The sequence below is a fragment of the Scardinius erythrophthalmus genome, assembly GCF_964197995.2.
Source record: "Scardinius erythrophthalmus genome assembly, chromosome: 1".
Lineage (NCBI taxonomy): Eukaryota > Metazoa > Chordata > Actinopteri > Cypriniformes > Leuciscidae > Scardinius > Scardinius erythrophthalmus.
In genome coordinates this window covers 49,738,731-49,764,686 of record NC_138221.1, presented here as the reverse complement: position 1 = coordinate 49,764,686, position 25,956 = coordinate 49,738,731, and the positions used below count along the sequence as shown (strand labels likewise).

General features: G+C 38.3%; 1 protein-coding gene across 1 annotated transcript in view; it reads left to right on the top strand.

The window, feature by feature from the left end:
- znf385c (zinc finger protein 385C) overlaps positions 1-25,956 on the top strand; it is a gene marked incomplete at both ends in the record, with an annotated part of 101,494 nt that overhangs the window by 30,803 nt on the left and 44,735 nt on the right. Inside the window, one exon of the mRNA XM_081384555.1 lies at positions 1,945-2,214. Coding sequence (XP_081240681.1) covers positions 1,945-2,214 — 270 coding nt within the window. The remainder of the gene's footprint in view (positions 1-1,944; positions 2,215-25,956) is intronic.

The following is a 25,956-nucleotide window of genomic DNA, read 5'->3' as shown; positions in this document are numbered from 1 at the left end:
GTAATATCCGCATTATACCTTGTTTCCGCTGTTGTTGTTTGGTTCCAACATTATGGATCATGGCAAGCAGATTTTGGGACAAAAGACAAACGAGGATCAATATCGGCGTGCCGTTTTCGAGATGCTGAGAGCTTCGCGGCAAACTTCGTCTTGTCAGAGACGCCGCTCTTGCATGTACTTTATTAGACAGGTGAGCAAACGTACATGTTATATAGCTCAACATGATGAAATGTTAGAATATGATCAGTATGTTACTCTAATGTTGATCTAGCTTACTGCTAGTCTCATACAGCCAACAAACTAACACATAGAATAACATTATAACTTTTTATAATAACACACTCAAATGCAGTGTGATAGTGTAGACCAAGTGAAACACAAGCTCACAAGTTTAATTCGTCTAATAAACTGACCTGTGTGAGTAGTAATTCAGCACTTGCGGCTAGTTCGGTAGAATGAAATGTCCTCATTGCTTTATATCCGCGGGACTCGGATTAGCAATCGCACCCTGCTTCATACCACAGTCATTTAAAAAAACATGAATGTATTCACTCATCCATAAACATTATTAGATCCATCAGCATGACGGCAAGTTCCATGTATCTGCTTATCACTGCGTCATCAATCTACGCCTTTGTTATTGTAAAAGATTAGCGACCCCTGGCGGCGAAAAAAATTACATATTGTAGCTTTAAATGGCTGACAGTATCAATGGTACCGTCATTAATGGGACAGCAGTTTCTGAGGAATATCGTCATGAAACTGCCTGGTTACAGTTTATCACCCTGTTCTAAAAACAAAATCCTTGTAGAATCAATCTGAACCAGTATGTTGATTAAATAGTGTTTTGTTTGACTATTTAACTTATTTTTGCATTCTGTTTTGCTTGCCATGTTTGACCATTCATAGTTGGAGTGTTGTGAGTTGGGAGGGGTGGGTTTACAGTGTGTTTGGGCAGCAAAGACAGATGTGTGTTTGTGCTCTGTGGGCAGGGAGTGGTGTTTGGAGAAGGAGGCGCAGGATCAATGGGGCCTGTGTGTGTACGGTTCAGGTATACCCTACGTCATGGGAACAAAATGTCCCCACAAAGATGGCAATATCCGAAATCCTTGTCCTTGTTGGGACATTTTTGGTCCCCATCATGAGAAAAAAAGGTTATAAATCATACTAAGTGAAAATAGTGTCAAAAAGTGTGTTTGATAGACAAGTCCAGAGATGGAGTTTGCTATAGTAGGCTAGTAGTGCACTAAATGATATGCTCCATGTAAAGAAATGTTCTTTAATGAAGAAGCAAATAAAAATTGAGCATTGATGAAAGTTTCATATAAAATGTATGACTGTAACAAACATGCAGGATTCCCAAACTTTCTGAACATTGTTGATGAACATCTCCCCCTAGTGGAGGTCAGAAACACTGCTTTAATCCCCAGAGGTTGTCAATAATGTGAAAAGAATAGGTTGTAAATAATATGCATTATCATTCAAGAGTTTGGGGTCAATGGGTTTTTTTTGTTTTCTTGAGAGAAATGAATACTTTAATTCAGCAAGGAAGCATAAAACTGATCAAAATGGACAGTTAAGACATGTATAATGCTACAATAAATAAATAAATGCTGTTTTTTTACTTTCTATTCATCAAAGAATCCTGAAAAAATGTGCCATGGTTTACAAAAAAAATATTAAGCAGCACAAATTCTTTCACTATTTGTAATGTTTCATCACATCAGTTTATAATACTCCTTCGATGTAACAAAAAATTTGTTCAAAGTGCAAATTTTTCATGTTTTAATATTAATACACAATAGGAAAACTGTGATTTAAAATAGTTTCAGATGGAGCATTGCATGTCACACTGCAGAACACTCCTGCCACTGCTTGACTTGGCCATTCAGATGCCTAAAATATTTCAGATGAAAGAACTTTAAACTTTTATTCTCTCTTTAGGAATGAAGCGTCCATTTAGTCCTGTTGAAGACGGATCGAATAGACTGACTGAACAGACTGGGCATGAGGGTGTATCCTCTGACGGGGTGGAGTTTACCAGACAGGACTCCCCACCTATAAACCCTCGTCCGAAGCGGGAGCGCAAACACAGGTCGTACACGCTCTGTGAAGTGTGCAACATTCAGCTGAACTCCGCAGCACAAGCACAGATACACTACAATGGCAAAACACACCAGAAAAGACTCAAACACATAAACAACAGCAACACAGGTATGATATGTGTGTCTTTCTCTGGTGTTCCTGTCATAATCGGAGCTCAAAGACTGGAGCTTCTAACTTAACATTATCCTCCCAAATAGGGTATGTTCTTGGATCAACATCCTTTTATTAGTCCTTGAAATGCTTACTTTCAAACCAATCAGTGCCCTCTGATTTTGAGGATAGTACTGATTGGTTTTTCCGGAGCCAGCAGATGATGTTTATCTGGGAACATATCCTGCTGGGGTGAATCACGTTGTGTATGTTCTTGTGTATGATTTATTCAAGTAGGACAACATTGCTATCAACAATCAGATTTTAATGTGTTCATACTTGGCACTTTTGGTCCGATTAAAACTATCTCTGGGGTGATTGCACTGTTAGTGAGGTTCATTTGAATAAGTGTTAACGCTGCCATCCGAACCTTTTTCAGAGGGTCTTGGTCTGCTTTCAAATAAACTGTGGTGAGGTTTGACTGAAATATGAACGGAGATATTCCTGGTGCTGTTTTTAACTCTTTTCTCTTCATGAGTTCATGAGCTGGTAAAAATACCATCATATGTATTAGAGCTGCACGATCCTGGATAACCTGAGAATCACAATTGTGTTGTTTAGAATAGAGGACTCGCTCACGATTCTGTAGAGACAACTAAACAAAATAACATGTAAATGACTAAAGATTCTGACAAAATGTTAATTGCTGCAAATTAATATTTAATTAATTTGAATTATAAAAAAAAAAAATCTGACTCACTTATGAAGACTTCACTTTTTTATTAAGGGGAGACACCCCAGGTGAATAGGAAAAAATTTAACTAATAGATATCAGCATGAAACTTCCCCAGTTGATTACTGACATTAAGATAAATATCTTTTGTATTACAAGTTTTTAGAACATTTATGTTTAAATATGCAAATAAGGTATTATCTCATTAAATATGCACTAATTTGCATATATGAGACCCTGGTCAGATTCAAAATTCTTGTTTCATTTTGTTGACATATTAGAGTCTTTTACAAAAGGTTTTTACAGAGGGGATTTTGGATATCTCTTTTTATCACTCCCATTAATCAGTAAAAACTGTCAACAGCCATAAAAAATCCATTTTCGCCCTGTTTTTAGGTATAAAATGTTGCATAAATCAGAATCTGAATGATATATGAACAAACCCCTCTGTAAAAACCTTAAGAATATAAATAGGAATACAACTGGAAAGTTTGGTGTATGTAAGTGCTGCTGAAGTGGAGATTTCTGGCTCAGAGTATGAGAAAAAAAACATTTTGAGAAAACGGCCTTTAAAGATTTGTATTGTAAAAATTCATACTTTTTTAGTGGAAACAACTATTTACAGACACAATATCTTATCAAATCATTAGCAACAACAATACAAACCACCTAAAACACATCAAAACTTATAAAACACAGCATTTATGGCCTTCAACTGAACAGAACCCTAGTAAAAAACAGTAAAAACACACACACAAACGGTCCCATGTAATTGGAAATTGACATCAGCCAATGAGATTTCACTTTTAGAGTTAAATGCCCCATTGTACTTTCACCATTGGTTTCTGATAAAAAAAGAAATGTCCATATTTGGAGCCGACAACATTGTACAGGAGAGAGAGAGCTTTCCAACGGTTTATGTGATGACAGGGTGCAGACAGACAACTTTTGTTGAATTTAGGAGAAATCTACAGACGCAAATAGACAAAGTGTAGTAAAACAAAGACCTAAATGTGTATTTTGGACTTTTTTTTCACCACAAGTCTGAAAGAAGACATGTTATTGAATGTTATTTATCACAAAATTGACCAGTTAAAAACCCCCCGATGTTTTTGCCTGCCATGTCTCACCTTAATGGATGAATCAGCATTTTTGAACAAAACAAATGAATGATTTAATGACATACATTTTTTAACAGTCACTTGTTGCCACCTACTGGTGTAACGATGTAATTGATACAATCTTTATTTGAAGCGTCAAGTTACTTTCAAAAGCTGATTTGTTCTTTGTTGGTCGCTACCGTAGACATCAGTGTTTTTATTCGAACTATAAACTTTTATCCCAGTACTTTTTTGAATTACTGTTACAGAAATAATGATACTGTGGGGTTAAAACGACTGTGAAGCTGTTTCATACCCCTATATATGACAACTGCTCTCAACCAACCCAGATTTGAATGGTGAAGGTTTAATAGACTTAGCCGAATCGCTGTCTTATAGGGATAGGATTGTGTGGGTGGTTGAATCGAGATCGCGATCTTTTAACGATTAATCATGCAGCTCTAATATGTATGCACATACTGTTCAATGAGCTTGTTTAGACCAACACACAGCATTGTTTTGTATGTTTGCAAAATATACCATCATTTTTATTTTATTTTTAGGTTCAGTTTTAAAAATGACAGTGTAAATGCTAAGCAAACCAGTACTGAGTGTATCATTGTCTTTTTTGGTCTGGACCGAAATAACCAAGAGAACTAAACTATCAGCCAATCATTTCCCTCTGGAATTTCAAGGGTTGGTTTGAGCTGGGGATTCCAAACTTTTTGACTCCACAGTCTCCAAATGTGATAATGAACTAAAATATAAAAGGGATATGGGATATGATTAGGATAGCAATGTTGCTTCAGGTCAGGACCAACAAAATATGTTGATCCAGGAACATGTCCAACTTGGCTCAATCATGTAATGCTATTCATGTTTAAAAATTAACACACAATATTATATAAATGCTGTGTGTTGATTTTTTTTGGTAACCTAACATTTTTTCCTAATATTAGTAATACATGTGTAGAAATTCTTTGCCAGTGCTAAAAGACGCATCAAATTGGTGTCATTGACAAATTCATATATACATGACATGCAAATGGCTTTTAAAACATAATCAACAATCATCATGTTGTCAGCTGAGGTCTGACAGGCATCTCCATGTAATTCATATCCTTAGACCTCATTGTGTCCATCTGCAGTTAATATGTGATTTTGACTCTACTGGCTTTTATGTTTCCATGGTGATGCAGCTTTAAAGCCCAGCTGATAGGTCAGGAAGGAGCATTTCAAAGGTCCGTGAGATGCTGATTGTTGTAGTTACGGTGGTAAAGACGGGGCTGTACGTCTACATGTCGGCCTAGAGATAATTGCAGGAGAGAAAGCGAGGCAGCTGGTGGCAGCTTTGTGTCGTTCAGCCTTATTTCCACAGAAATGGGCGGAGTCGGACAGAATCTTATGATTAGAGGTGGAATTCGTCGATTTATTTGAACAACAGTGAAATAATCCACTAGCACAATTCGTTCGTCCTGGCACACAAAAACAGAGCTATGCACAATCGTGCGCAGATAGCAAGCACATGCAAATGCCACACTCCAAATCCAGGCCTACAAACACAATTTTCCTTCTCTTGTAATGCAAATGTGAAATTAAAGCTAACTTCCATGCTGTTGATTCTTACACATAAAAAGACACGTATGCATGGCCAATCATATGAGCAGCAGTCAGACCCACTTCAGGTGCAGGCTCTCATACAAATAGATCATAATTACATAGCAACCAAACATGTTCACCATGGAAATGCTCGACGTGGCGACGCCCCCTTCAGCAACGGGGTACAGGCACTTACAGTCTCGGAGCCAGCTAGATTTTATGCAGTGTGTGTGTGTGTCAGGGTTTTAGCATGATTCTAAATGGCATAGCTCTATGCCGATCCCATTTGTGCAAGGCGTTTATGGAGAACCTTTGAGATGCATGCATGCACACTGTGTGAGTGTGCGTGTTTGCATTCAAGCACAAAGATATAAAGGCTCATTGATTAGCCATTCTGCTAGTGTCCGACAGCATAATAGAAGTCAAATTAAACTGGACAACCTTTCCCATGAGCATACAACAATGCCTGAAGCCTAACCACACACACATACTGTATCACACATCTGCTTGCATACACATCCCCACATGCACAAAACAGTGACTGACTGATTCAGTACTGTATGTTTTTCATTTTAAGTGGAGAACACTGTACAGCGGGGTTCAGTAGCCAGTCACACAATATAGCAAGTTCAGCATTTAATTAAGCATTAGCTTACATTTTAGGCACAATATCGGCAATTACTTTGTCTATTTTTGTTCCGCCGATAAATAAATTTCCAAACGAAGGCAAAGCATCATAAGACGCTGCATGTCTCGGAGCAACACATAGTAGTAGTGTTTCATTCCTGAAAAAAATCTGTTTAAACTAATTATTTGATTGAATGATTGAATGATTAATTCATAAAGACAATCAATTGGGCTGCGGCCGAATATGCTTACTTCCCTACTATATAGTAGTCGAAAAACAGTACGTGAAAGTGCTGTATGTACGAATTCACAGTATTCATAAAACAGTAGGCTGACCTTCTACTTCCAAAGAGATTCTGAATTGTGCAATGGATGTGGGCATGGGAGAGTAGTTGTGAATTGCCGTGAAGCGACGCAGCTGACACTTGTAGTTCAAATGACAAAGCCAACATGGCGGATTAGGTATATCTGGGGTGCTTCTCAATTCTTATTTGGCATCTTCATTTCCTTTCCTCGCTTTCTCTCCTCGCGTCTCAGCTCCACCCCCTGTAGGATGAGAGGGAAGGCTGCAAGGAAAGAAAATGAGGACGGAGGAATCAAAGGAAAGCTTATTTATACATTGGAATACTTCACAATATTTAACAAAGTGTCACTTCACAGCGTTATCAGCAGCACTCAAAGGATCTGCCCTTATGTTGTATTAGTTTGGTTATTTAAGAAATTCATAATAAATAATAATAAGCAAGATACCCTGTTGAAATATGTGAGATGTGTGGTTTATAAAAACTGCAAAGGTAAAGTATAAATTAATATGATTGTGCCCGATGTGAAGGGGGAGGTGCGTCACATTTTATTCGATAAAGCTCTTCCGCAAAGGATACACCTGTTTATCCTCACTCATGACTCTTCATGAAGCCTCCTTACTCCTCGATCGTCACCTCCTCGCGGTGCAATTAGAGAATTGAGATGTCCTTCAAGATGGCTGAGCTCGATCGGTTTCCGGGTCATAGGAAGGGGGACGGAGGAGCGAGTAGACGAGGAGACGAGGAGGGTTCTTGAGAAGCACCCCTGGATTTTATTGGTCCTACACTCATGCATACTATATAGAATATACTTTTTTATCAGTCACAAAGTGCTTATTCAACAAGAAAAAAAATGTCTACCCAGTTTGCTCTTTTAGACACAGCCTTGTTTCGTTCCTGAATGAAACGGTGTGCTTGAATGAATCGTTTGAGTGAATTATTCAATGGTTCACTCAGAAAGACCTGCAGAAAGAGTCCGACTCAGAAGCTTGTCTGGGATGCCGCATGAGAACTGTTGTATAATATCAAAGACTATAGATATAGAAAGACGGTTTACTCCTATTATTTATAAATGGGAAAAACTGCAATGCGCAATATGGCAGGATACGTCCCTCCTAGGGGTGTAACAATATATCGTGTCACAATATATCGCAATACAAAAATGCAACAATATGTATTAAAATTAAAATTAAAATTACTGTACTACATTAAACTACTATAATGTTCAATATAATGTATACAAATGCAATGGGGGAATATTTGGGGGTCCAGAAAATGTTGATTATTATATAATGTTTTACTCATGAATAGGGCTGCTCGATTATGGAAAAAATCACAATTATTTTGGTCAGTATTGAAATCACGATTACGTAACACGATTATTTCACATGACTTTTGGAACGTGTTGCATTTAAGACACCTTTCAACAATTCTTAAAAAAATCGAAATTTAAACAATTGTGTTGTACTTTTGAACTATTAAAATAAATAATATAACAGATAAGTGAGTATTTTAATAATTCCCGCGGGTCTACCACTTATAATGCGGAAAATTCCCCCGCAAACATTGATTCACTTTAGCATGTAGATTGTCTGAGTAGCCTAAATTAATCCACACAGATTATAAAATCAAATCAATCATTTTAAAGGTCCCGTTCTTCGTGATCCCATGTTTCAAACTTTAGTTAGTGTGTAATGTTGTTGTTAGAGTATAAATAATATCTGTAAAATTATAAAGCTCAAAGTTCAATGCCAAGCGAAATATTTTATTTAACAGAAGTTGACTACATCGAACGGCCCGTTTGGACTACATCCCTCTACTTCCTTCTTTAATGACGTCACTAGAACAGTTTTTTGACTATCCTCTGCCCACAGGAATGCTCCCTCAACTCTACCGAAATTCGTTTATGTACTTGAGCACTTCTAATAACTTACTGTGTTTACTCAGCTCTTACGGTGATTTTCTGAAGTAAAACTGACGCTTCATCTTTTGTGTGATGTACAATAAACTTTATTAAACTCATCAGTATATGTTTGATCATCATTCAGACAGCAGACTTGTAGGCTATTAATAAATAATGGATACATACAAGCAGATGACAAATACGTTATAATAACCGTAATTAAACTACTAAACTATACCTGTTTCATCTCTATACAGCACTCTGACTCTGTAGGCATTATTGTCCGACTCGAAATGAACACCGTTACTGAGAGTTTCTGATATTATCATCATTCCGTGAGATGAGTCCTGAGAGACTGAGCGCGAGCTCATGAAGCTCCGCCCCCTGGGTCGCCCAGCAGCAGCTTATTTGCATTTAAAGGGCACACACTAAAACAGCGCGTTTTTCTGAGCCCCAAAAAATGACAATTTAAACATGCTGTAAAAAATGATCTGTTGGGTATTTTGAGCTGAAACTTCACATACACACTCTGGGGACATCAGAGACTTATTTTACATCTTGTGAAAAGGGGCATAATACGGGACCTTTAAAACTTTCTCCAAGACGCAATTTCACAAACTGCGTGAGTGTTCAGCGGCGCTGCGTCTTCTCTCTCTCTGTCTCTCAAAATGGGTTGGACAAGGCAAATGTCGAAACTACACTTTCGCGTTTAGGAATCGGGACATGACGGAATTGTCACTTGCACAATCTGGCCAGCATTGCATCGTAACTAAAGTTTATCATTTTCACTTCTTTTTAAGTCTTATCAGTTTAAACATTCAAGCTGAGAGAGTTTATGGCTTGGCTTAATCTAAACCATGTCTGTGAAACCGGGCCTATAACTGGTATGCGTTCTAGGATTGTAGCATTATAGAGTTCACTGTAGTGTACTTAAAACATTTTAGAAATCATTCCACTTGTCAGCGATTAAAACTGAATTCTAGATTGCCTATGGTAAGACTGGAAATCAATTTTAGAAGAATTAAAGGCATTTGTGTTGGTACATGTTTGTGTGTGTGTGTTTATTTCACTTTCATGTCAGTAGGGAAAGGCAAAAGCCTGGAAACTTGATTTACGGAGACACTCACACCCACACACACACACACACACACACACACACACACACACACACACACACACACACACACACACACACACACACAAACACACACACACACACACACACACAGTTACAGTCTTATCACTGCTCACCTTCTGTTGATTCCTCCAGGCCCCTGTACCGAAACCCACATAATCAGCATGACTGCACACACACACACACACACGCGCGCGATATGTGCATGCAGAGGGCATCATGTCTATTTTTTATTTTGTGCCAAAATTAGCTTAGCTTTTAATTTTTCATTTTTTTTTATGTTTGGATTGTATGCATATATAAACATTTGGTAATAAGACTGTACTGTTTAAATCCCTCAGAGCATCTGCTTTTGTCCACACTGTTAACGGTCCACTCTAGCTGACAGACCATTTTACCTCACCCCATCTATTTTAAAACATATTTCCCCTTCTACCCTTTTCTCTTTATTTTCCAACTCTTCTCTCTCATTCTTCATTTCACCTCATTCTTATCTGTCCTTCCCCTTATCTCAATACCCTCACCATCCTAATCCCCAGAAAGGTGCATCATGGGTATGTTAGGTAATATGACTGCTGAGATTAGCAGTCGTCTCTCAGGCTGCCCCTGGACACATGCACTATATAGTGGTACATAGTAGTTCTGCTGTGCATGTGTGAGTAAAGATCAGTCTGCAAACACGGCAATTTTAGCTTCGATCCCAACTAAGAGAAGCCTGGTTAAAACCAGACCATTCTCAGTAGTAACTGAGTTATGGTCTGGCAAAGCTTCTTTAATAACTCATTTCCAAAGGGGCGTCACCAACGGACGTCGCTCAAATGCCTCTGGGCGCAATTGGATAGACCTAAAACTCCTAAAACCAATCAGAGCGATCGTCATCGTGTAAAGCCATATGCTGCGTCCCAATTCGCCTAAGTTACACTACGCCATAAAAGTATGTATTCTTTTTGTGAAGAAAATGTATTTACTTTTGAATGTGTAGCAAAAAAGTAGGCAAGCTTTGGGACATACTACTTCGTCATCTTTATCGGACGGATCTGTCGCGTACATCCTGTCACGTAAACTGCCCTGTCAATCATCTTGTCACAGTTAAAATCCTCTATTAAATCTAATTTAATTTCGGAGAGAAATGTACCACGTTCATCTGCCAGTGGGTCTTTCATGGAGACTGTCCTCATGTGTTTGCAATTTGAATATAATAATGCATTTAAAAGTTGGTGCGCTTCACCAATGGAGTGGACGTCGCTCAAATGCCTCTGGGCGCAATTGGATAGGCTAGACCTAAAACCAATCAGAGCGATCATCATCGTGTAAAGCCCGCCTCAACGTTTCTGATTGGTGCCGCGATTTCGACGGCATGGAAATGGGCTTGAATGAGCTCTTTGCCAGACTACTTGCAGAGCAAATCTAAATAAGTTGTCTGGGTTTTCCCAGGCTAAACTAAGAGCTGAACATTTTTGAAATAAATGCTTTTCTCTAAAACACATTGACCACAATAATTTACACCCTTTTATTTAATACTTTCTGCAACCTCCTTTTGTCAAGATAACAGCTTTGAGTCTTCTCCTATAATGCCTGATGAGTTTGGAGAATAACTGACAAGAGATCAGAGACCATTCCTCTATACAGAATCTCTCCAGAACCTTCAGATTCCCAGCTCCATGTTGGTGCTTCTTCTCTTCAGTTGAGCCCACTCATTTATTATAGGTTCAGTTCAGGGGACTGGGATGGTCATGGCAAAAGCTTAATTTTGTACTCAGTGACACATTTTTTTTTGTTGATTTTGATGTTTGTTTTGGATTGTTGTCCTGATGGATGATCCAACCATGGCCCATTATAAGATTTCTAGCAGAGGCCGTCAGGTTTTGATTTTTTATCTGTTGGTATTTGATAGAATCCATGATACCATGTATCTGAATAAGATGTCCAGGACCTCCAGCAAAAAAAAAATAGGCCCACAACATTAAAAATCCAGCAGTGTATTTAAATGTGGGCATGGGGTACTTTTTTTTATCCCTGTTTGCACCAAACCCATCTGGTGGGTTTTCTGCCAAAAAACTATTTTTAAGTTTCATCTGACCATAAAATCCGGTCCCTTTTGAAGTTCCAGTCGTATCTGAGAACTGAATATGCTGGAGTTTATTTTTGGATGAGCGAGGAGGATTTTTCCACATGTTGTTTGGGAACCCTCCCAAACAACGTGTGGCGATGTAGGGGTTGTTTTAATTATTATTATTATTATTGACCCCAAGACTCAGCTAATCTCTGCAATTCGCCATCTGTGATCCTTTGAGAGTCTTTGGCCACTCAAACATTCTTCTTCGCTGTGCATTAAGACAATATAGACACACGTCCTCTTCCAGGCAGATTCGTAACATCTTTAGTTGATTTGAACTTTTTAATTATGACCGCCGCTAGCGTAGCTAGCGAAAGCGGTCATATAGGGATTGTCAAAGTTTTTTTTTTTTTTTTTTCGTCACCTACTGAATTTTTCGTCAACGATACCAGGGACACCGAAACACCGGGGAACATGAAATTTTGTGGGCATGTAGCCCCACTAGACTTTTACGGAAAAATTTTGTTTGGTCCCCGGGGGCCACTCCCCCCCCCCGAGCTGGGGCCCCCCAAACCCCAAAAATGCAGTTTTTCCTACATAACTACCTGAACCGTGGCACCGAGGATGACGAATTTTTTATGGTATGTTGGTCTTAAGGGTCCACATCAATCTAGCCCATAATCGATTGTCAAAGTTTTTTTTTTTTTTTTTTTTCGTCATCTACTGAATTTTCCGTCAACGATACCAGGGACACCGAAACACCGGGGAACATGAAATTTTGTGGGCATGTAGCCCCACTAGACTTTTACGGAAAAATTTCGTTTGGTCCCCGGGGGCCACTCCCCCCCCGAGCTGGGCCCCCCCCAAACCCCAAAAATGCAGTTTTTCCTACATAACTACCTGAACCGTGGCACCGAGGATGAAGAATTTTTTATGGTATGTTGGTCTTAAGGGCCCACATCAATCTAGCCCATAATCACTCATTTGTGATTTACGCCCCTCCCATAAAAAATGAAAATGCAATATTATTCTACTTTAATCGCCCCTATCTTCAGTGGAGATGTTCAGAACTGCACCATATTTCATGTGTATGATTAACTTGACATCCTCTGGGGGTATCCTCTGCTAAGTTTGGTAGAATTTCATCCATGGGGGGGTATAAAATAAATTCATTTATGTGCACATTTAGTGACTGTACACTCATCGGCCTGTAGATGGTGCTGTTGAGCGAAGGGTTGCTGGTTTAGGATGATACTGTCACACACACTGACATCCACACGCACAGACACACACCCATACACACACATACAAATCCACATGCACAGACACACACACACAAACACACACGCGCACACACATGTACGCACGCACACATACACGCACAGACACACACACAGACACACACATACACAAACACACACACAGACATGCACATACTACTACTTTTTTTAGGTATATACATAAACACGCAATACAGCCAAATTGCTCCACGTCATTTATTTTTGTGGAAAGCCAGTGCAGGCCTGAGCGGCGGTCATATTTTGTACCGCCCTGCGGTACATCTAGTTATTGCCCTGATTGTGGAAATGGGAATGTTCAATGCTTTAGCTATTTTCTAACAGCCACTTTCTATTTTGTGAAGCTCAACAACTGTATTCTGTTTTGCTCATTGTGATGAATGATTAAGGGAATTTGGCCTTTGTGTTTCCTCATATTTTTACTCCTGTGAAACAAGAAGTCATAGCCAGACAATTTCATGTTTCTAGTCACGCTGGTGTGCTAATAAATGTAAATATTAATGGAAATATACTTCAGAGATATTTTACTCAGAAGAAATTCTAGGTGTGCTAATAATTGTGGCCAACATGTTTTGAAGAAAAACATTTATTTCATAATGTGATTTTTTTCCCCACTTTCAATTATTTTACTTCAATGAAAGGTTAGATTTTTGCTAAAAACAATGCAGATTTATTTTTACAGCCATCTTTGATCATATTTACCAGGGGTGCCAATAATTCTGACCACAACTGTATGTATTGTAATATTAACTATATACAGTTTTATTAAATTACTACATTTGATCATTGAAAAATATTAAGCAATTTATTAATTGTTTATAAAATATTTACTTTAAATGTCATGGCCATATTGTCATCAGCCACCATGCTCTCTTGATATTGGTATTTGCATTGGTTGAAAAACTAAATTACTAATGGTGACCTTTAACAAGTACCCTTAACCTGAAGAATCTTCAAGGGTATAGAATTGTGTTGTATTGTGAAGATCTTTGAATGAAAGACGTCTGCTAAATAGCATATATACGCATGTGTGTGTGTGTGTGTGTGTGTGTGTGTGTGTGTGTGTGTGTGTGTGTGTGTGTGTGTGTGTGTGTGTATGTGTAATTTATACCAATGCTTTAGTGAACACTTGCTGGTATTTTTTGGTACAGTGCTTCATCTGTGTGTGTTGTTGATTTGTGTTTTGCATGTTTATGCTGGTCCTGCGTTTGTCTTTCTCTGTCTTTCATGATGTCCGTCTCTGGTCTCCTCTAATGCAGCATGAGGTATTGGATTATAGTGACTGTGTGTGTGTGATTTATTAAAGTCTGGAATTTTCTGCATGAGTGTGTCTGCACAGCTGCGTTTTTTTCTACCATTCCAAAGTACCTCTCTCTCTCTCTCTCTCTCTCTCTCTCTCTCTCTCTCTCTCTCTCTCTCTCTCTCTCTCTCTCTGTCTCTCTTTGTCTCTCTTTCTCCCTCTCTTCTTTTTCCGACTTTCCTCTTTTATCACCATTTTTTCGTTCGATTATTCACAGCTTCTCTCTTTCATCATTTCACCCTATTACTCTTCAATTAGTCTCTTGTCAGTTCTCTGAGAGCAAGATGGAAGAGTTTACTAGTCTGTTTTTCTCTGTCCAACAATTTTTTTCTTTAAAGATGATGTAATTTTTGTGCCACTATAATAATGCAACAAAAAATAATTATTTAATTTTGATGAAATGAGATAATAACAACTTATACTTTTTCTTATTCTAGAACGTTTGAATTGTTGGTAAAACTGCTGTGTGTGATTTCATTTTATTTATTTATTTACACCATCAAACAGAATTTCTACATTTATGACATTGTCAAGCATTCCTACTGCCCCCTATCTGCGATTGGTCTGTCAAACAGGTAGCTCCGCCCCAAACTCACACCATTGGTTGATCCAGTGCTGCTGGGTTGGGCCACTGCCAACAAACAGCAAAGCTTTTTACAGTCTTCAGGAATTCAACAATAGCTTACTGTGCACAAAAAGTACAGTATTTTAATGGCACAAAAATATCACACGTCTGCTTTAATGTAGTGTCCTGTACAATTGCGGATTATTAAGATGTAAAACTAGAGGTCGGACAAATGAAGCACAACGCACACACACAAAGTATATGGATTCAACCTTGGAGCACATTCAAGCATGAGGAGATTTTACAGCGTAACATTTTACCAAAGGAACGTCACATTCGGTTCAGAGAGAGGCACTGGGTCTTTCATTGTTATTCATGTATTAATTTATGCACCGGTAGTGAGCGAATAGGGCTGTAATATGCAGATGAGTTAGTGTTTCATGATGGAAATTTTCCGGTTGGCTGCTCCGGGTGGCTGCAGTTAATGATAAAGTATGGCAGAACGACAGGAACAGAGGGTGAAAGAGACAGAGAGAGGGGGAAGTAGTATTTATTACTAAAAAAATCACAGTGGCATTAACATCATCAACATCAACATCATGGCTGTTGTCCTCAGTCTCCTCATCACCGTCATCATCGTCATCTGTGTTTTAAATCACAAGGGCATAATGTGTCCTGTCAGCAACTCTGCCAATGATTCCCTAAACCGACAGTGAACAAATCACAAACACCTTTCTCACTCCACTCTATTACACGTTACCATTCATCAGTGTGTGTGTGCAGTGGAGTTTGTGTGCGAGTGTCTTTCTTGACATCGAATTATTTTCCCAATTATACATGGCTGTTCTCATGTTTTAGCTGCGCAACAACTCTTTTCATGCAGATGAAGAGGAAGGACAGAGAGCGGAATGTCGAGAAGCCTAAAGGTTCTGAGCGTGTGTTTTATTGGGCAGCGCTTGACTGAGCGAGACTTTGCTTGGGGTGATGTCTGTAGCGTGTAATTAGGATTTCATCATTTCTCTCATTCAGGCGAAAAATGGCACAATCTGAATTTACACTCACACACTATGAGAATAAACATTACAGTCTTGTGTACAGCACGGTTCTAGTCTTCCTTTCTGTTTCTGATGCCGTCTATCACGCACACTCAACTCACACTGTTATTCTCAGTGTGGTTAAACCCCATTGGCTGGTCAGGGGAATGGATGTCCTAATCCCTTTATCAGACCAAACAGATGCTGCCCCAGAACAAAGAGGGGTCCAGTGCGAGTGTGTGTGCTTGTGTGTGACATTGAGCGCAGGTCACTGGAGTGTATGTGTTTGACACAGGCTAATATGCTGCTGTGAAATATTCAGCTTTTACATTCTCAGCAAATCACTTCAGATTCATTGTGACACTCATATTATGGGGAGTTCATTTGAATGTTGGAGAAAGGATTTGAATTCCCATAGACACACAGTTCATCATGTTTTATTGTGTAACGTTATTTAAATAATTTTGTATCATTATAATTATTTTTATGTCTATTTAATTTGTTATATTATTTTTTATAATATTGTGTACATATTTTTACTGCATCATAAAAAATATGTATATTACAAAAATACTTTATATTTGATATATTTATTAAACATTTATTTTTTAATGTTTTTGAAAGACGTGTCAAGACATTTAGTTTTTAATGTTTGTGCTCACCAAGGCTACATTTATTCGGTCAAAAATACAGTAGTGTGAAATATTATATAATGTATAATTTTTATATATATATATATATATATATATATATATATATATATATATATATATATATATATTAATATATTTTAAAATGTAATTTTATTCCTATGATGTCAAAGCTGAATTTACAGCTTAATTACTCGTCTTCAGTGTCACATGATCCTTCAGAAATCATTATAATATGCTGATTTGCTGCTAAAAAAAACACATTTCTTATTATTTAAAAACATTTAAAAAAAAAATGTTTTAACAAGTTTTTTACATTTAAAAAATTGTTGTGCTACTTAATATTTTTGTGAAATACAGACATACATTATCTTCAGGACTCTGTGATGAATAGAAAGTTGAAAAGAACAGCATTAATTTGAAATAGAAATCTTCACATCTTTAAATTTCTAATATATATGTTTTATATTTATGTCATATATATGTAATGTTATTTCATTTTTTGAATATTTTTATTGACATCTCTACTCTAATCAAATTATTACCTTCTAGATGTTGTCATAATATCGTCATTTTGATTTTTCTCGACATGTTTGTGTATGCTGTTTGTGTTGGGTTTTGAATTTGTTGTTGTAGTGTGAGTTAGGGTCTGTGCTGTGTGTATGTGTGTGTTCAGTGTGTTGTTGTTTATGCGTGTGTTGGTGTCAGGGAGTGTTTGTGTTGTGTGTGTTTTTCCTCTGTCAGCTCTTGTCAGTGTAAGATCTCTTCAGTGCTCTGATGGGCAATGACAGGCCAGCACAGGAAATGATGTGCAGGAAGCAACCTCAAGCTCCATATGACACTATGTTGGCAGACAGCCTATCTGTGTGTGTGTGTGCTTCTGCGTGTTGGATATATCTCAGCATCTAATCAAAGTAGGGTAATGTTGCGCATGACTGTGATAAATCTCTCTCACTCACTCACACACACACACACACACACACACACACACACACACACACACACAAATAGTCTTTTTCAGAAGTTAAAGGAATAGTTCACTGAAAAATGAAAACGCCGTCATCATTTACTCACCTTCATGCCGTGCCAAACCTGTATGACCTTCTCTTTCTTTCTTAAACACAAGAGAAATTCTCAAAAACAAATGGCCTATAGCACGATTGCAAGAGTCATTCCTTTGCTCGACCTTTACTCTCATATTTTCCTCTGCTTTATGGACTTCTTTTTACTGGTTTTCCAGTCTCTCTTTCTCTCTCTCCTTCTCTTTCCCAGGTGCTTAAGACTCAAACTCCATTCTTTCCATTCTCTTTTCCATTCTCTCCTTAAATACACATATGTATTCGCTCTCTTTGTCCTCCCCCCAGCCCCTGTCATTATTCCATAGTGTCATGCAGCGGGAGCGCCAACAGTTGTGGGATGTTGTTTGCTTTAGGTTGTAAGGCTTTTTGTACTTCGATTTTCCAGGTTAAGTGTGTGAAAACTCTTTCTCTCACGGATATTCATGTTGCTAGTGGCATTAAATCTCTTAGTTTGTTTTGTTCAAAATGTACATTCACTTAATTACAGCAAATGTTTTGCATTCATTGGCAGCTAATTCAAATCCACACAAATCTCTTCATGTATGTTTCTTATAATAATAATAATAATAAAATCATGCAAATAATCTGCATAGAACTCTTTATATATTAAAGTCCCTCTGTGGTGAAAATCATATGTCTATGTGGTGTTTTTAATTTGCTAAAGGAAAACCATGTACAAATTCTTAAGTCAACACCATTACTGAGGATTTTCTCCTTAAAACTGCAGTGAACCAAATACTGTCTCAAAAACGCGGTTTGAAATCGCTGGTGTTTCTGACGTCACAAATTACCTTGTAACCAATCAGGTCAACGTGTGATCGTCAGCGAGTGGATCTCTGAGCTGGTGCGAGTGACTGGAGGCGGGGCTAATTTGCATATTCGTAAAACGGCGCATACTAAATGAGGCAAGGGTGTAGAGTTACATTCAAGCTATTTCAAGGCAAGAATGTTTTTTGAAGGAAATTTTTTTTAAATGTGTCATTTTGGTGATGAGTTTTTAGGGATAAAATTATTGACTACAGGGTAACTTTAAGATTTTTTATGTACTGCTCTAAATAGGCACTTGTTATAATGATAGTAAATTTGTCTCGTAATATAATTTATATAAAAAACAAAAATAGATCGATTCAACAAAAAAATCCATGCAAACAGATGCATTCATTTTCAGACTCTTCAATTTGAACTGGTGAACGGCAGTAAAAAAAAAAAACAGCGAGTCCGGCTTTATCATTCCCTAAGCAAAATGGGATCTTATCAACCTCGAAAATCTCAAGCTGCCAGTTTCTCTCTCTTGACTTAATCAGCAGTTTTTCTGTTTGACAGTCCGTGTTATCAGTCAGATTCGCTTGGACCTGTGCAAGTGTTGAGGAGGCAGATGGAGGAGGCTAGCATTACCAGGCAGTGAGACGCTACCATGTGCTCGTAGCAGCCATTTGGAATAAAGGTGCAAGAGGAAACAAGAAAACAAAGACTAGCTCACATCAGTAGGACCCTTTGAAAATAAATTCTCACAGTATTTTAGGTATTGGCAAAAGCGCATGTGTGGCATTTGTATGTTTTCCAATGGTTCTGAATGATGGGATTGATTGGCAGGCTGCTTCAGTTACATCAGCTATGTTTTCAGCTGAAAGGATTTTCACTGAGCGCTACGCTAAGGTCATGATACTGCTCTGAATGTCTGTCTGCAGCTGTAATAGACTCTTAACGCTACTGGAGGAGTAAATCACTTCCTCCTCCACCTGCCCATCACCTCTTGTAATACGCCCTACTGCACTCTGTAAAACTGAAGGCTTGAAGACTAATTGCTGAATTATTCAAATTATTCAGGAAGAGTTTTGACTTTTGAGAACTTTTGACAAGTACTCAATGTTCTCTACAATTTGCTCATGCAATTGTGTGGCTACAGGTCTTGAGACATGTTTTTTTAATGTGGTTTTAGTTTAAAGCCATAGTTTGGAATTATTTTCATTACCCTCATGTCGTTCCAAATCTGAATGCTTTCTTTTTTTTTTTCTGTGAAACACACAAAAAATATTTTTGTAGAATATTTCCATATTTCCAATGGAACTAAAAGAACACTATTAGAACACGATAAAAACCAGAGATTCTATATTCTGATTCTTCCGCTACAGCTCACAAATTATTTGTGTATATTCCATGGAAAAAAATAACTGTGCCTTTTTTAAACAACTCAAGGTTGAGTAAATAATGGCGAACTGTTATTTTATCTAAAATGAGAGATGAAAATGCTAATTTGATGCTCTTGATGCTCCAAATCATTTATTTGATTGTATTAAATTGTTCTCTTACTTGAGCACAACACACAGAACAACACTAATCTATGTGTGTGTGTGTGTGTGTGTGTGTGTGGATGGATGGATGGATGGATGGCGGAAGTATTTTGGCAGGAAGAGGGCACAGCTGTCTCTGCTGTCACCGCTAATGTCTCAGAGCTTCAGAGCTTCAGGCTGAGCAAAATGAAACACATACACATATGCACACAGAACCGACATACATCGGATCACTGTTTGTGCTATATCTACAATATTACGTAATATGTTGAGTCATGGTCACAGTACATACCTGGAAGCAAAGATGATGCAGGAACTTGGTCATTTCAGGGATTTAACTGTATGCTAAAGAAAAAGAAAGAATTGAATAAGCTGTACAGAGATGAAGAGCACCTCTTTTCTTTCTAGTCATTTGTCAAATACAGCCCAGTCCACTCTCCAGTACAGACACAAAGACCTCCAGGGGAAACTCTGGGAGAGGTGTTTATGGCACCAGTAGGGGGTCCAAAATGCCCCAGAGGACTGATGGAGATACCATGCTGTGATTCCATCAGATTTATTGAAAAAATGAAGCCATATTTTGTAATGTGAATATGGTCTAAAATATTTCCAGAAACATTTCCTGTTCGGTTTCTGTTCTCTCTCAATCATTCACAGACTACACTGGTTAATTTTTTTCTGATCAGGCAGGTGGTTGACGGTTCACGGTTTGTCTCAGTTCACTTGTTTGTCCTCACAACGTTCTATATCAAAGTATGTCGGTTGTGCAGAACAAGGAGTGAAATGTTCCTGAAAGATGAAGTATGTGTTTCAGGTTGTTCTGTGGAGAGTGGTTGATTTGAGATGGGAGAATGTCTAAATATGCTTATTTCCCTACTGTATAGTAGGTGAAAAGATGTGACATGAGTTGTATGTCCGAATTTGCAGTATTTATGAAACACAGGCGAAGGGTTTCTGTACAGTGCATTTTCAACGGAGCATCCCATGATCAGGGAGAGTTTTAAATGCTGGTGAAGCAATCTGACTGTCATTGTAGGTCACATGATAGCAGCAACATGTTGAATGTACTTTCTCCTGATTGTATTCATACTACACACATGCGTACTTAACCTATTTCTTAATGAGTGCAAAGTTATTAAATGTAGCCTATACCTGTACCTGTTTATTTATGACGTGATTGTGAATCTCTGCCGCTCCACTCACATATGCTATGCTGTTCCAGACTGGCTTGATCAGCTTGATACTTTGACTTCTTTTGGAACATTCTTTTCAGAGCGATTTTTTGAACATAGAAACATTGACAGCCAATCAGAATCCACCCAACTTTAAAGAGATGGTTAATTTAAAGGGTAACACTTTACAATAAGATTCTTTAGTTAACTACATTAGTTAACATGAACTTAGAATGTATACATCAACAGCATTTATTAGATAATATTAATTTCAACATGTACTAATACATTATTAAAATCAAAGTTTGTATTTGTTCAAATTAGTTAATGCATGGTGAACAAACAATGAACAGCTGGATTTTTATTAACTAACATTAACAAAGATTAATAAATACTGTAACAAATGTATTGCTCACTGTTAGTTCATGTTAGTTAAGACAAACTAATGTTAACTAATGAACCTTATTGGAAAGTGTTACCATTTAAAGCTATAGTGATCTTTACAGTTACCGTTCTTGGTGTGAACAGGCCTTAACCGTCCGGTTTTTGTCTGAAACAATTACATGATTGTTGTATAAATGCAGTATCCCACTTGATATGTAATACAAAACATACTTTTTTCTTCATAATTGGCTATGGTTTAGTTTTAATCCATGTAAATGTATCATTGAGACTGAGAGTAGGCTATCCTATGTCTGCTAAATTATCTAGAATCATTGTAGGTAGAAAAATACCACCCCCCTTCACAGACGCACACAGAATTATTTAGCCGAAATCAAGGACCATGAAAGGAGAAAATAGCACCAGCTAATTTTCCCATCTGTGCCGTTCGTTCAGGTTAAGCGGCAGGCAGCAAAAAGAGCGAGAGAGAGAAGGTGGTGGGGGTGTAGATGGGGGTAAAAGACTGTCGATCATACTCTCCCTCCTCCTCCTCCTCCTCCCCGTCGAGGGCGCGCAGATCAGCGGAGCACTGCGCGCGTGTGTAACGTTCCTTCTGACACATCAACTCTAGGACCAGAAACAAGAGTGAGACTCATCGAAGAGTGAGAAATCTGAGGGGAAAAGTCACATATCGAACTGTCGGAGAATATTTATTAACCCTTCTGATTTTCCTGCGCTGATTTTTTTGTCTTTTGGTTGGTTTCTTTTTGGAAACCAGGATATTTTTTTCCACAACATGCTTATCGGTAAGTCAGTTCCAATAGAGATATTATTGTATTTGTGTTCGTGGCATATTATGTATAATAAGTCTTTAAATGTGGTAATAGTGTCACGCTTGTTCTGCGTTGAAGATGCCTCTCGTGCCCAAAGTCCTTGCTTTAGTATGCGCACTGACCACCGGCACGCGCAACGCTTTTCAGTCGAGGTGTTGCTTAATCGATACGAAATTAGGCTGAAAACGAAAACTTCACAAGAAATATAAGGCAGACGATGTAGAATTTTCTAGAAGCCGAGAAGCTCCAGAAGTGAGTGTGTGAGATCTGTGATTGTGTGTGTGGCATATTTGGTTGCACGAGACGCTGGCAGATGCGCGTGCCACTGTCATACGCATGCCATCAAACGGCCTTCAGTGTGTCTGTTAGCCGCTTAACTAGAGTGACGTTTGGTCCAGTCAACACCTGTAAAAGCCTGGGATTTTAACAACTCACATATTTTTGGACCCGCAATCCCGGTTTAATTAGTAGCAGGTGCCATGGTCCTCAAAACACACGTTTCCCTTCACAGTTGACCTCTGTAGTGCGAGAGACCGATGCACTGAGACAAAAAATATATATGAGCGAACAAGGGATGATAAAGAGAATGCTGTGTAAGTTTTGTTCATCTCTCGTGACACGGCCGAGCGCATTGGAATGACATTAAAAAAAACTTTCGTGCTCTCTCTCTCTCTCTCACACACTCTCTCTCTCTCTCACTCACTGGTCCTGCAGCGAGGTAGCTACTACAGCAATGCAGAAATCATCTATTTTTTCTTCATTTATGCATCGTGAAAATATTTTATGAACAAACATGCGTTTAAAAAAAAACAACGACCTGATAAGATGTCATTTATTCGCCGCCACTGTTAAATTCTGTAGGCTACAATTCACAACTTATCTTATTTTAAGAAGGTTTTCTTTTGAATTCAAGCAACAACAAAAAATAGTTTTCTGCTAAAATAATTTATTCTTTAAAGTCCTCCTTTAAAGGGCATTTTGAATCTCAAAGCACCTGGTCTTCCTCACAAGAGCTCAAAGCAGCGGAGCGGAAAATTAAAAATGATAAAGGATTGATCCTGCACGAGCTGGAAATGCTTTATCAATAACGCAGCTCATTTAAGGAAATCGTTTGAGTTTTTTTTATTTTTCTTAGCTCATGAATTTCGTTGGGATCGAAGCCATTTGTTTATGCATTTCAACACGGTGCTTTTTCATTTCGGGGTTTTCCATTTCGTTGTTGTGATTTAATTGTTTTTAATAAACTGTGCTTTAGATGTATTTGTAATATAGATCGTTTATTTTTTATTGTCTTTTGTATATGTTTTTTTTTATTTGTGAAAAAAAACTGTTTTAATTCTATTGTATTTTTTTCCTACATTGAATGTCACTTACACAGAATTGCTGTGTCTTGACATTTTTGTTGTAATTGTAATTTTTAATTCTAGAATCCATCATTTAGATTTTTGTGAGCGAGGCTTTTGTAAATATAAATGAAAGGAAGCAGGAAAGATTTAAATGTCCTAGTTCTCACCTCCTTCCTCTCAATTGCTCTCATTATTAACTAGATACCACTGCCCTGTCCGCTTAGCAACACGGACAAAAAGACACACAGATGTTACACAGCTACACAAAGTTACACCGAAAACACAAAGCTGTTTAAATAAAGACGCTCAGATTAAATCCAAGGAAAATGGAGACAAAGAGAGGAGGGAAAAAGGAGAGAAAGCTGCAGCATGAAATGGCACCAGCTTTGACTCACAGTTAGTCTGAAATCAGCACTTATAGACGATCAGCATCAAGCGGATGTGTCTGTATGTAAATAACCCATCACCTACTCTCAGGCGTGAATTATCTGTGAATGTAGCTCAGGTTATGGGGACAAAGGTCATGCCCTTGACATTCTTTAACAGTCTGGAGCAACATTTTATTTAAATTACATGCTTTGTCTATACCTTGACCATCACTACTTAGTGTTAGCTAGGTCAGTATTTTATGTGCTTTTGGCATACGATTGTAAAAAAAAAAAAAAAAATGTACACGTCAGAATGCTTGGCATAAATCAGCTGCTAATTAAAATCTTATCTGTCTGTCTCTGTCTCGAACATTCTCCGCTGTAATTATGGAGGTGTACGAATGCAAGTGTGTGCTTCTCTCCGGGCCGAAGTCACACCGTGATCATTGGATTTTTTGGCTGTTTTCTCAACCCCCTCTCACTGTCATGGTTTCAGTTGTCGTGGCAGCGCCCCAGCCCGTGTGTTTGTAAGTGTGGGGAATGCGGTAATACCACCCTTTAAGCGAATGCTCTTTGCCAGCCGCATATTACTACACAGCACTCTATAGGAAGGCCCTACTGAAACACTGCAAACTCAATGTAAGATATTTTATTTACAAATATTGTTTTTATTTGAAAAATGTTTGCAGTGTGAAAATATAAAAAGAGTAATTTAATGTTCCTAAAGGTCTGGTTATGAGGAAAAATATGTTAAATAAACTGTCAAAATAATTTTTTAATAATTGCTGTGAAATTTTTCTGCCACAGTTTTTGATGGTAAGGTTGTTTACAGGGAAAATCTAACATCGAATGTGACGTCATGTCTTTATATAGTAATTTTTAGTGACTTTGAACGTGGCTCATAGAGTTTGAGTTCTGCAGTTTTTTGATAGAGATTTGATCCAGATTCTTGCACCATTCTTCAAAGACTTACTGCGTTTCTATAAATTTGCTGTTGCTTCCCTCATCAAAATCAGCACCTTGGAAATTCCGACAATGTCACCTTTTCGTTTTCTAGTCTTTTTACATTTTGGCTTTCAGCGTGGCCTCCAAATATTTACCACCCCGCAATTTATCAGTCGATGAACACACAATGTAGAGCTCTGATGCGTCATGTTAAACTGACATCCGGAGCAAACAGTCTAAAAGCCGCGTTCCTTTCTTGGGTTTTGTTTTTCGGCTCGCCTCTCCTTCGGTAATGGAGGTTATCTTCAACTCATCTATTTAGTGACGCAGTGACTGTGAGTGTGCGTCTGCTCCCTAGAACAGCGCATGAGTGACAGGGCAAGTCATTAAAATGAAATGACAGCATGGGCTTGATTGGCCTGTCAGTTCGTCTGAAGTGCTTGTGTGGAAGTGTGTGTGCGTGTCACAATGACAAGAGGGTATGGCATATGCTCTCAGCAGGGGTTACGAGACCAAAAATGACCGTCTATCAATGTATGTATGTGAATGTTTATCAAAACAGGCTGTGAGTGTGTATGTACAAACGATGCGCTGAATACGGACTCATATGGCACTTGACTTCGTGACCCGGAGAGAGAGACAGAGAGATGCAGGATGAAACAGGGATTTAACCCGAAATGGTAGAACTTACTCTCTCTCTCTCTCTCTCTCTGATTAGAGTGTGACAATCTTTGAAGCAGCTCAGTGCTGCGTCTCTCTCTCTCTCTCTCTCTCTCTCTCTCTCTCTCTCTCTCTCTCTCTCTCTCTCTGTCTGTCTCGCTGAGTAAATACCTTCTATTCCAGTTCCTTTATGAGGAAGCTGATGATAAGGAATGTCTTTCATCCACAGTAGATCGGCTTCTTCCATCCCAGCTTAAGAGAATGTGTGTGTGTGTGTGTGTGTGTGTGTGTGTGTGTGTGTACGCCCATGTGCGCACAGTGATTTTAGGATTAACTTTTTCCTAGCCCAACCACAACAATAGTGTCTGTTTGTGTAAGTTTGT